Raw genomic sequence first — 12,797 nt, forward strand, 5'->3', positions numbered from 1 at the left:
TATTATTTGAGTGTTAAGTGAGGTAAAAGATGACCTCCTACTTCCTCAGATCTGCTAATTTTTAATCTTTATTTTACAAGTAAAAAGCAAACGGTGTCCTGGGGTGAACGTGTAGGGCTGCTGTTGAGTGAACAACAACAAATGTATAATAGCTAGAGAGAGCACAACAGAATGGGAAAGAATGTGGGGTTGAATGCTCTGAATTTTGAACTTAAAAATGCAATGTTCATGCCGCGAGATACTAAAAAAGTGAGATCAATAAAAATATATTTATAATATGCCGATGTGCTGCTCAAGAAACATTTCTTATAACTTATAATTGTTCTTATAACTTCAAAATTGACAATAAAAAAGAGCTGTGCGTGTAAACTTCACTCCCCTGGCCTCAAGGCTGCAGTCTTTAACGTCCTTGTTTGCGCCCCCCGGTTTGATTCCCACGGGTCGAGTAGGACCGGTTACATTTGGTGCCGTTGAACCGGTTGGGAGTTAGTTGTGCGTGTAAACCTCACTCCCCTGATCTCAAGAGGCACTCTAGCGACTGACTCTAGAGGCTGTGGTCTTTTGTGTCCTTGTAAGTGCGCCCGCCTCCCACGCCGGAGACCAGATTCACATCCCGCTCGGAGCGGGTCGAGTAGAACTGGTTATATTAACAATGGTTACCTCCAAAGAAAGATGTAAAACCATCATCGCTTTGCATCAAAATGGCCTCACATGCAAGGAAATCGAAAAGAACTGGACACTGGATCATCAATAACTTCTAGGAGAGAGGTTCAACTGCATAGAAGGAGGCTTCAGGACGTCCCATAGTGTCCAGCAAGCGCCAAGACCGTCTCCTTGATTCTGTAGCTCAGCTCAGCTACAGAATCGTGTCACCACCAGTGCAGAGCTTGCTCAGTATCGGCGGCACATGGGTGCGAGTGCATCTGCACACACAGTGAGGCCAAGACTTTTGGACAACGTAAAGAAGGGCAGCAAAGAAGCCACTTCTCTACAAGAAAACATCAAGGACAGACTGAAATTCTGCAAGAAGTACAAGAATTGGACAGCAGAAGACTGGTGCAAAGTTATTTTCTATGATGAAGCCTCTTTCTGATTGTTTGGGACATCTGAAAAATCGATTGTCCGGAGAAGAAATGGTGAACACTACCATGAGTCCTGTGTCATGCTAAAAGTGAAGCATCCTGAGATCATCCAAGGGAGTGGGCTCTCTAACAATTCTACCCAAAAACACTGTCATGAATAAATAACGGAATCAAAACGCTCTGCAAGGGCAACTTCTCCCAATGACCCAGGAGCAATTTAGGGATGATCCGGGCATTTTCCAGCACGATGGAGCACCATGTCACAAGGACAGAGTCATAATGAAGTGGCTCGGAGATCATTACATTGAAATTTTGGATCCGTGGCCAGGAAAATCCCCTGATCTTAATCCCACAGAGAACCTAGGGTCAATCCTCAAAAGGCAAGTGAACAAGCAGAAGCCCACGAATTATGATAAACTCCGAGCACTAATAAGGCAAGAATGGATCGCCATTAGTCAGGATTTAGCCCAGAAGCTGATATCCAGCATGCCAGAGCGAATTGCAGAGGTTATGAAAAAGAGCACTCTAAATATTGACTCTTTACATATTGAATGCTTTTGCCAATATATGCCTTTAACAGTTATGAAATGCTTATCATTGTTTTCCAGTATACCATAGAAACATGTGATAAAATAATACTGAAGCAGCAAACTTTGCAAAACAAAAAATTTATAAAAGTAAAAATTTGAAGAACTACTAGCCTGACTGGGTGAAATACTGCATGCTCCACATACATGCCATAGTTAGGTACATCAGAAAGGTGTTTATATCAGAGAAGTGAGTTTAACACAGAGCTGTATCTATTTCAAGGAATATCTGAGTTTAACTGACCCTGACCCAACTCAAAAAGATAAGGGTGAGAAAATGTGCCAGGGTTTAGCTGGGTGTATTTTAGCGCCTAACTGATGTCAAGGTTAATGCAACAACTCTGTGGTCCATAACCCTCAGTTGTCCAGAGCCCTGTCATGCTACATTAAACCAGCAAACTGTGTGTGTGCGTTTTTTTTTTTTTTACACAAGTGTGTAAGAGATAGAATGAGGAGAGAGAAAAAGACAAAGTAAGAAGTTATTTAAAAATGTTGAGCTGCAGACTGTTTGTACAAATAAGAACATATATTACACAATTTATAATTTAGTCACATTTATTAAACTATGATTATTTTACAAGTCAAATCGGGAGTTAAGCCAATTGTTCTGTTCAAGGCCTTGACATCAGCACGGCCGAGCTCTCGACAGCTCCAGCTCTTCAGAGCTCAAACCCTGAGCTTAGCTGATAATACACCTCGCTTCATTAGGAAACAAAATATCAGCTTTCCACCCCATTAGGGACGGTTTCGTACATGGGACACAGACTCACCTCATCAACAATGCACTGCAATAACTGAAGAGGCTGTGATAGAGGGGGGTAGGAGAAAAAGAGATTAGACCCCATACAATGTCCTTACAGTGCAAAGGAAATAAAATCATTAATGCAATAAAACAGGTAGCAATACAGCTTAATCAAATGCACTCTGACTTGGGAAAAGCCATTTGATCTGTAATGTTTTCTTATTTCTAATGGCACCTAATCTGAATACAGGCTGTTAAGACAGAGCGTATTATTATCTGGTATTAACTTCCGAGGGAGGCAACCAAGCGAAGTGAGGAGAAAACCGCGAGGGGTTGCGAGAGGAGCCGCCTACATCTCCGAAAATACATGGAAAAAAACACTTACCATTAAGGAGCCCTGGTTCTTTTGAATCTGTATGGAGAAAAAAATAATAGAGAAAGGGATTTAGGTGAGAATAAGTAAGCGAGAGCGAAAGCAAGCTACACCCAATTAGCATGTTACAATCACAAGCATTGCACCAGAACATGTTTATGATCACAGGCGGAAGATTAAAAAAAACCCTGTTGGCAATATATGGGCATCATGTGTTAACATCGTTTACATAATGAAAACACAGTCACTAAAAGTCTGATCCTCAATTAGGATAAGCTTTGCCTAGCCTTTATTTATTATTATCAATGTCATTTTCCTGCATTTTATTCACCTCCAGGTTTATATGTTTGACTCAAGTACATTCATGATATATTGTATATCTCAAAATGCTCAAAGGGTGCGTTATTTCTTTGACAATCATATAACTTGATAAACAGGCATTGTTTTATATTCATATGAGCATTTTCATGTATAATCATGTGATAACAATAAAACACATAAGGTTTCTATTTAGCATTTCTGTTGGAAAGGGGAGTCCCAGTTAAAAATCTTCAGGATTTTTTCAATTTCTGCAATTTCTGAGGGAGATCATTGAAGAAGTAGATGGAGAACGCTTTCCCATATTGTGCCGCGATATATTTTTGATATGCTTCCATGAGGCCAATGCTCCACTTATGCAATCTGGTCAAAACTTTCTGCCTGGACTGCATAATTTAAGCTAACAGCTAACGGTCTGAGGCCACTCTAATGACATTACGCAAGTCATTGATTCTCTTTCTCAATTAAACACGGCCCAGCTCTCTTTAAATACCTGGAGACACTGGACCTTTAATGTAGGAACTAAATAACACACAGCATTGCCTAAAACTGCGAAGCAAGGCAATCACAGGACAATTAAAGGCATAAATATTTGTCGCATGCGCTATTTTCCAATTAAACCACTGGAGTAAGATGAAATACTTAAATGTGATCTCCACTAAACAATCAAGACGACTTTAAACACAACTCAGCTACTTTTTTAAAATGTTAAAGTGTTACAATTCCTAAATGGAAACTAAATGCAAAGCAGTGCTATTCTTTATTTATTTATTTAAAAAGAAGCTTTTCCAAAGTAGTAAATAAAACTATTATTTCAGTAGGTTTTACAAGAAAATAACATTTCTGTTTTTCTACTTTGAAATTTCATGTTTAATTTTCTTAGTTTAGTTTCTTTGTAATTTGTTGTGAAATGTACTAGTGATTTCTGAGTGAAAACTGTTTTAAAGTATAAAGAAAATTCTGTGGATAGATAAAAATGAGCTAAATAACAAACAAAAAAATAACGATTATTGTCCAAACAATAATAGTAAGGTGGAATATACAATCAAACCAACTTCACTACACTCAAAGATTGCTGTTATTTAGTAATGACACTGGGAAGTTTCTCTGTTTGTATCGCTCTATTTGTTTGTTTGCAATGTTCCAGACCAAAATATGTGAGATGTGCGGAGTGGAAGCAGAGTTGTGTTATTTTGCCTGATAAGGCCAATGTTTTCTCTCACTCCAGGAATGCTCACAATGAGTTTTCACGAGAAAAACCTGAAGTGGAGCTAGAGCAGAGTGACTACACAACACTTGGACCTAATTCTTTCTGAACTGCAAGTTACTCAATATTAACAGTTTATAGAACTGTTGTATAAAAGCAATATCACACTCAAAATTGTGCTGCTATAATAAATATGCCCACGGCTGTGATTACCTTCAGCCTCAACAGCTTGTTGTACAACAACACTCTTGCTAGGGTGATATTGCTTAAATATAGCATTAAAGCTCTGGGAGAGCAAAATCATACAGTATATTCAGATGAATATGGGGCTTAAAATGAGCTGAAACCAAAACAGCCGGAAAACAGAAAAGGCAACAACAAATCAATCAGGAGGAGAAGCGCTGGAGGCTGTATACACACGCCAGCCAGTCTGCAGTCTTCAAAGATTTTCCGAGCGAGCCATCGGGAGACGCCATTAACTCCTGACAAAGAATGCAAATTAATCCCAACATGGGGTGAGACGAAATTAAAGAGCCTTTTATAATCAATGACAAGATAACACATAGAAAACACACACACACACTCTTGCAATCATGCATGCACTCACACACAAAACATCGGCAGATTTGTGGCTCTGAGTGCGGGTGGAGCGGGGGCAGGGCATCAGAAGTTTATGCAGAAATACAGCGGGCATGTCTCGAGATCTCGCCACACAATGGACAATGGAGCGTGTGCGTGTGTGTGTGTGTATGTGTGAGAGAGAGAGAGAGAGAGAGAGAGAGAGAGAGAGAGAGAGAGAGAGAGAGAGAGAGAGAGAGAGAGAGAGAGAGAGAGAGAGAGAGAGAGAGAGAGAGAGAGAGAGAGAGAGAGAGAGAGAGAGAGAGAGAGAGAGAGCGAACAGACAGATGCCTGGGCTGATGTGAGTGACAGGCCAGGCCTGAGGTAGCGTGTGTGCTGGCTGGGTGGTGTGCGCAAGCGTGTGTGTGTGTGTGATGCCTGCAGGTGAAGAGTCTGCAGCACCATATGGAGCTGTGAAAATTAACATCAAGAGCAAAAACGCTCTAGCAGTGGGAGGTTTAGCTCTCCCTTTCTTTCTTACTGACTAACCCCCTCCCTCTTTCTCCTTCATGCTTCTCTCTCTTTCTCTCTCCATTTTCATTCCATATGAATTCTGAAATGCAGGAACAGAGAAAAGGAAGAGTAAGAAAGATTAAAGGAGGAAGTAATAAATTAATGGGGTGTGTATACATGAAATGCTTCAGTATAATGCCTCTGGCACTATGGGCCTAAAACTAAAAAGTTTTGCCATTCATTGGTTTCAATCGCTATCACTTTAACTGATAATGATATATGATGATGCATTCGGAGAAGAACCGCAGACCTGAATGGATTTCACACATCCCCATGTCGTGGTCTATGAGTATTTTTTTGTTTGTTTTGATGGGTTAGGTACAGGCCAACTGCTAAAAGACAAATTTCAGAAGAGAAATACTGTACAATATTTAACATTAAAAGATCCAATCATGGTTCCAGACACTATGCGTGTATGAAGGAGTGTTTGTGTGTACATGTGAATACATTAGTTTATGTAATAATACTCAGTGGATTAACATGATAATGGCCCTGTTAATAGATAATACTGGAGAGCAGAGAAAAACAATTTCAAATGAGACGAGCCTCCAGGCCCCGGGATAATGCACACACACAAATGCAGGCCTCTAGCCTTCTAATGTTCTTTCTACCCATCAACTGTTCATCATCTCAAACAGTTTGCTCATCCTATATTTTGTCTTTCTATTCTGTTACAAATATCTACACTAAAAATGTATTAGACCTTATGATTAATCATAGCACTCCTCATAATGTACCTTTAAATTTCAAGTATTGCACATCAATTTTATTTAGTAACTTTTGCAATTGTGCACAATAGATTTGCATCAAGTGATGTGTGAGATAAAGCACAAACACACACACGACGCCAAGCCCAGCCTCCGTGACTGTACGATGCTCAAGGCTCTGGCTCTAGATGCAGCCTCAAAATGTTCCTTTCTGATTTCCCCTGCATGCCCTGAGTGGCTGCTTTGTTTTAATATGCTAATTAACCCAACAGGCATGCTGGGAGTAATTTATTGAGCATTAGTCAACATTTCCCTCATTAAACTCACTGCACTCTTACATGCAGAACTTTAAAAGCCGAGAGTCTGATTAGAAAAAAATAGGGCACTGAATCAGAATCGGCTATACAGTATATTTCTATATACACACATCTGAAAATCAAAGTCATCAAACTAAATAATTCAAGTAACATTTTACATTTACATTTTAAATGTATTGACATTAGTTAATGCATAAGGCATTATGAACAAAATAATAATGAATAATCCTTTCACAGCATTTACAAATCTCTTATGCTCACCTAGTCTGCATTTATTTGATCAAAAATAGAGTAAAAACAGTATTATTGTGAAATATTATAACCATTTAAAAAAAAACTGTTTTCTATTTTAATATATTTTTTAAATTTAATATATTGATGTGATGGCGAAGCTGAATTTTCAGCATCATTACTCCAGTCTTCAGTGTCACATGATCCTTCAGAAATCATTAAAAAATGCTGATTTGGTGTTTAAGAAACATTTCTTATTATTATCAATGTTGCGCTGTTATTAATATTTCTATTACTATTACTATTATCAATGATGCAATGCTGCGCTGCTCAATTTTTAAAAGAAAGATCAAAAGAACAGCATTTATTTATATATATACACACACATATATATACAAAAGTGTGTATAACTTTTGATCATTAAGATTAAATCTAAATTAATAAATTTAGTAAAAAGTATTATTCATCATGATACATCATGAAATTAACATTTTTGTAAAGTGTATGTATAAACTAATTAAAAAAAAGAGAACGCAGTTTACAAAGAACCAGAACTGCCTTTAAAAAAAGACTGAGATGTTTAAGTGTTAAGAATCATAAACTCTGTCTACTAACAATACCGTTATAGATCTAACTTATTCATTAAGTTTTTTTCACAACAAGATCTTGTTCAATTAAAAATAGAAGTAATTTAGCAAATACGGTTAAAACGAACATGGCAGTTTAATTAAATAAGTACAACTAAGTACATTAAAGGTGCTCTAAGCGATGTTGGGTGACGTCACTTCTTGTTGACGTTCAAAGTATTGTCAAACAAAATGGAGGCTAGCTCGACCCTCCCTCCTCATCCCGTCCCCTCCCTTCCGTGCTTTTCCGATGTAAATTTGGGACTTTGCGCGTTCCTTCTCCTTTTTCCCTCTTCTTTGCTATTTGTTCATCGGAACGTCGTCTCTTTGGTCGTGTGTCGGCCATATCAAAATTCAAGAGAAAATCATTTTAACATTAGTCGTTGTCTAGGACATCTCTCCTCTAGCTAACTTCCCTCTTCATGCTTCTCTCTCCTCCACTCCCCACACCCCCCTTCATGTGCACGTGCACTAACCCCCCAACCCCCACTCCCAAATCAGTCTTGTCAGTTATTGGCTGGAACACTGTTTGTTATGTTTCGTGGACCAGGTTGGGCCAGTTTGTTTTTCTTGCTTGTGGAGCCTGGGCTGTCTACAGAGACCGCGTTTTTTTACAGTGTGTTCAGGGGACAGGCAGCTAGCGGATAGTGAGGAGATGTTTGCTGTATGTGCCAAAAAATGTTTTGGCCTAAAAAACACGTGACATCGCTTAGAGCACCTTTAAAATGGTCTACACCAAGTCATCCTACACTAACAGGCACCATAAATTTACATGCTTTGTGCATTGGTGCCATGTGGTTCCTAAACTGGGAACCCTCCAAATCTATCCGGATTATAATCCGGGTTTGTCATTCTTAAACTGGGATAATCTTGAAAAATCCCTGCATGAAATCTTATTACAGGGTTGATGGGATTGAGGAATGGAACGGGTCAGCAGGACTGTATGTAATGTAAGCTGAGTAAACAAGGGTGGGATGAGCAGTTGTGGGACGAACAGCGAATTAATTACTGCCCATACGCTAAAATCATGAGGGAACATTTGTCCTCCGTGCCTCCAGGGCAAAGAAATGTTGAGAATTCAAGAGCTAAACATTAAATTGGTTAAACTGGTATCTGGTTTGATGAAGCAGACTCACCTGTGGATATGGAAAAGAGCCAAGCGCCAACTGCGAATGAAAGAACAGAGGGAAAGTTAACTTTTAATGAAGCACACAGTTATAGTCACATACACACTTACAAACACCTGCATAAGTACATGAACTTTCACATATACAGCTATGATGGACGATGTCTCAAACATGGTTTCTGGACAATCAAATCTGCTTAACAGGAGCATATTAAAATCAATTCCTTAATAATAAATTACACATAGAATTTGAATTGAATTGTTGGGGATTTGTTTTCAGGCATGTTAATTGCAATTAAATGACAATGTATAAAAGTTATATTATATTAAATGTAATTAAACTTTAGAGTTCTTTTTTTGACCTACTTAAGTAGGCCTTAAGTAGATCTTTATATGTTATTTCATAATTCTATTGTCTTGGAAATGTGGTTAAAGAGTACTACTGAACGTACTGACCAGCATTTATGGTACTAAAAAAACCTTTAATGTCATTTCTATTGAAACTTATATGCAATAGGCCTATTAAATAACACACTACAGTTAAAATTATAATCAAGTACTTTACTTTACTTCTTAAAAGTGTGACAAAAGACTAATAAAGATAATTTGACATGTATTATACTATTTTGTTCCATCCATTATTATGGTTATTACTGTCAATCGGATTCAATCACGCATTTAAATATGGTTGTCATTCCAGAAATGTTGCAATGTGTAGTTAGCAGCATGAAAAAATATATATTATATACAGAAAGCGAGCAAAGATCTCTGGCATTATAATCAATGAAGATGTCAATTACAACGCAGGGTACACAAAGCCGCACTTTTGCGTAAACTCCTGTTATAATCAATGAAGCCATTTACTCTACATTTTGCAATAAATCTCTTATTGACACACTGCAAAAACATTGTAAATAGAAAACTTTGATGCCTAGAAAAATCCTGCCTAAATCCCAGCATCACAGCAGGTGTATATATACTTCAACAGACGTTAATCTCTGAAGACTACAACACATGCTGGAGATCATCAAAGAACAGATGCAGAAAAAGCACAGCAAAACTAGCAAAACCCAAAAGCAAAAGTCTATCTATTTTCAAACCATACTTCGATTACATTCCAGTTACATTTAGAAAATTAATCCAACTCAAACCACAGTGCATTCATTTATTAAATCAAGCATTCCCATCTCAATTCAGGAGGTGACTTCAGTTCATTGGTTAAGAATATTGCCAACAAAACAGAGGTACTTCACCTGAACCGCCTAAACATTCCAGGCATCGAGACGAATCGATCAAATCCCTAACAACATGGTAAGGTCAATAATCAATCATAATCAGATCAATATACTGTTCATCAACTCATGATGATGTCAATCCATATGACCCTTGATATTTCCCACCCTAAACATCTCACCGATAATATCTAACAGTATTGATAAATGCAATCAAGGGATTGACTTAAGGGATACAATAACAATTCATCACAGCCAATGAGAAGCGTTGACAATTACAAAATGGGAATCAATAAAGCCAATGAGAACTACCAGCACGGCATTTTCAGTACAGGAGTCAAACAACCACACTAAAATCTAATCCACGCGATTAGATGAAATACGTACATTTCATGCTGCTGGTTTCTGCTTAGAAAAACATCCATTACAAAAAAGAAATTCACTATACTCATACACCTCTCCTCTATTCTTTTTTAGGAACACACACACACCTCTGAAGTAGAGAACACAGCACTCTAATTACTGGACGTTCTGCTGGCTGAGTGATTGATAGCGTTTTGCCACACTGACTCCACATCTTTCACAGTTACACACACACACACACACGCGTATACTCATTTTCTTTAATGTTTCACTACTCACACACATTTCTTCTTTAATAAACAACCATAGTATTTATTAATTCTTTATAGTATATATAAAGAAACCACAACATCTCTATGCTAGCAGAGCATGAGAGAGAGAGAGAGAGAGAGAGAGAGAGAGAGAGAGAGAGAGAGAGAGAGAGAGAGAGAGAGAGAGAGAGAGAGAGAGAGAGAGAGAGAGAGAGAGAGAGAGAGAGAGTGTGTGTGTGTGTGTGTGTGTGTGTGTGTGTGTGTGTGTGTGTGTGTGTGTGTGTGTGTGTGTGTGTGTGGCAGTCAGTGGGAGATCTCAAGTGTGATCCATGCATAGCTGTAGGCCAACATCTGTTTGGACAGGGTGCCTGCAGGGACTATCAACAGCACTCAGCAGAAACACTAAAACACCAGTCCACTCGATCTGTAAATGCTGGGCCATGTGTATATGTGGGTAAGGGTGGGCGATATGACCAAAATCTTACATCATGATATGAGTAATTTGATTTCACGATGATATATATATCACATACTATATAGTTGTTTTTGCTTTAAATCAAATTTTTATGATACGAAAATGATTGATAACATTGAAATTTCATAATTCTTGGCACCATTTTTAATATCACAAAAAACAAATACTTGCCTAAGTAAAAAACAAACAAACTCAAGCTAAAGACACTCGTGCATTTTCTTTCTCAACTGTTTATGTTCACTTAAGACATAAATAACTGTGTTTTTCAAAGATGGTCATTTTGACACAAAAGTATGTGTATATAATGTTCAAGCCCAAGTAGGCGGCAAAAAGAACTGCGTTATGTGCTTTATGTGTGCGAGGTAAGTCTTTCAGATAGAAAGTGTCTTTCAGACAGCGCTTAGAAACCTTCTCTCTGACAGCATGCGCATATAACGAAATGTTGTCTTTCTCTGCTTACTGCGCTTTAACGGTTTTAAGTCACTTGTTTTTAAACCACAATGCGTAAAAACACATTCAAATGATAAGCTTTTGTGACTGTGCCGCACAGCAGCATCACATGAGCTTAATCACAATAGAGCCCACCCCTATATGTGGGCATTTCTAAGAAATGATTATATGACTGTTTTACCTCCATGAAAGAGATCCCTACGCTCCACACGTCTGAGTGAATACCATACTGTTCCCCAGATATCCGCTCTGGCTATAGAAGCAAAGACACACAGACACATGAAGAATCATTACAATGCAGCTTGCAATATGAATTGTGCTTGGAGTATAACTGGCACTGAAGGTCACACAGACATTCATACTCTCTGTGCAGATGTTTAGCTATTTAACTCAGCTCTAAATGTGTGTAAATTGTACTTCTGAAAGAATTAGACTTTTCCGTAAAAGGCTAAATAGATTTTTTTGTGTGAATTATAGGCAGCCTTTACAACCAAATATGTATGACTGATAAGAAAGACCTATGCCTTCCCTGCTTCCGTAAGTAGAAATACTGTCTGAAAAGAAACACTATTAAAGAAATGACTGCTGCTTACCGCCATGTATGCATTGGTTCCGACGTATGTTTTAGCAATGGAGTTCACCAACTGTGGAAGAAAGCAGAAAAAATATTGGTTACACTTTATTTTATGATGTCCTTGTTACAGTGTAATTATATATTTAAAGTACCGAGTAACATTAATCAACAGCATGTAGTTAGGGTTAGGATTAGGGTTTGGTTTAGTTTAATTAGTTGCATGTAATTATGCAAAATTCACTGTTTTTATTAAAGCAAGTACATGTAAAATGTTTAACAAGGACACTGCAAAATAAAGTGTTACCGAAATATTTTTAGCAGGAGATCAACAAGAATCTCAAATAGAGGAAATAACATATCAACCGTGTGTCCATAATCCTTCTTCTGTGGTGTTAAGAAGATTATTCAATGCAAAGGTTTTGTCACAACACCAAAAATTCAGTCATTTGGGCCAATAGCAGTAAAATTTACATTTTTTTGTCCTGTCCATTGACACGGTTATCACTGTCTATCATTACAACTTAGAATTCAACCAAGCATTTAAATAAATCTGTCACTCCCAAAACTTTGCATTGTGTACTTACCAGCATAAAAAAAAAATGCATTGCAAAATAATGGAAACATTTTTATTTTGAATGGATAATGTACAGATAGTGAGCAAAGAGCACTCCCTTTATAATTAGCATGATTTTCAGCATGAGCTCACTTCTGAAAATAAGGTATTTTAAAAAAATCTCACAATAGAAGTCTATGGTAACCAAAACCAACATTTTTCAAAATATCCTCTTTTGTGTTCTACAGAAGAAAGTCATGTAGGTTTGGAACAACATAAGGGTGAATAATTGATTACATGATTTTTGGGTGAACTATCCTTTTAAGTACCAAATTTTATTCTGATTATGGGTATGTTCAAATCTCTAATCCCAAATATGAACAATAGTAATACTAATGTAGTACTATCACAGTTATCATTTAAAAGGACAAGAAGACAGATGAATACATTAA

At 37.6% G+C, this 12,797-nt stretch overlaps 1 protein-coding gene across 2 annotated transcripts in view; it reads right to left on the reverse strand.

Annotated features, from left to right (window-relative positions):
- Positions 1–12,797, reverse strand: part of map2k5 (mitogen-activated protein kinase kinase 5) — a 57,335-nt gene that overhangs the window by 18,119 nt on the left and 26,419 nt on the right. For both annotated transcript variants that reach the window (XM_079866302.1, XM_079866303.1), the window contains exons 15-19: positions 11,812–11,862; positions 11,400–11,471; positions 8,458–8,487; positions 2,797–2,823; positions 2,440–2,472 (exon numbers count right to left, since the gene is read on the reverse strand). In XM_079866302.1, coding sequence (XP_079722428.1) covers positions 2,440–2,472; positions 2,797–2,823; positions 8,458–8,487; positions 11,400–11,471; positions 11,812–11,862 — 213 coding nt within the window. The remainder of the gene's footprint in view (positions 1–2,439; positions 2,473–2,796; positions 2,824–8,457; positions 8,488–11,399; positions 11,472–11,811; positions 11,863–12,797) is intronic.

This window comes from Squalius cephalus, assembly GCF_949319135.1.
Source record: "Squalius cephalus genome assembly, chromosome: 3".
Lineage (NCBI taxonomy): Eukaryota > Metazoa > Chordata > Actinopteri > Cypriniformes > Leuciscidae > Squalius > Squalius cephalus.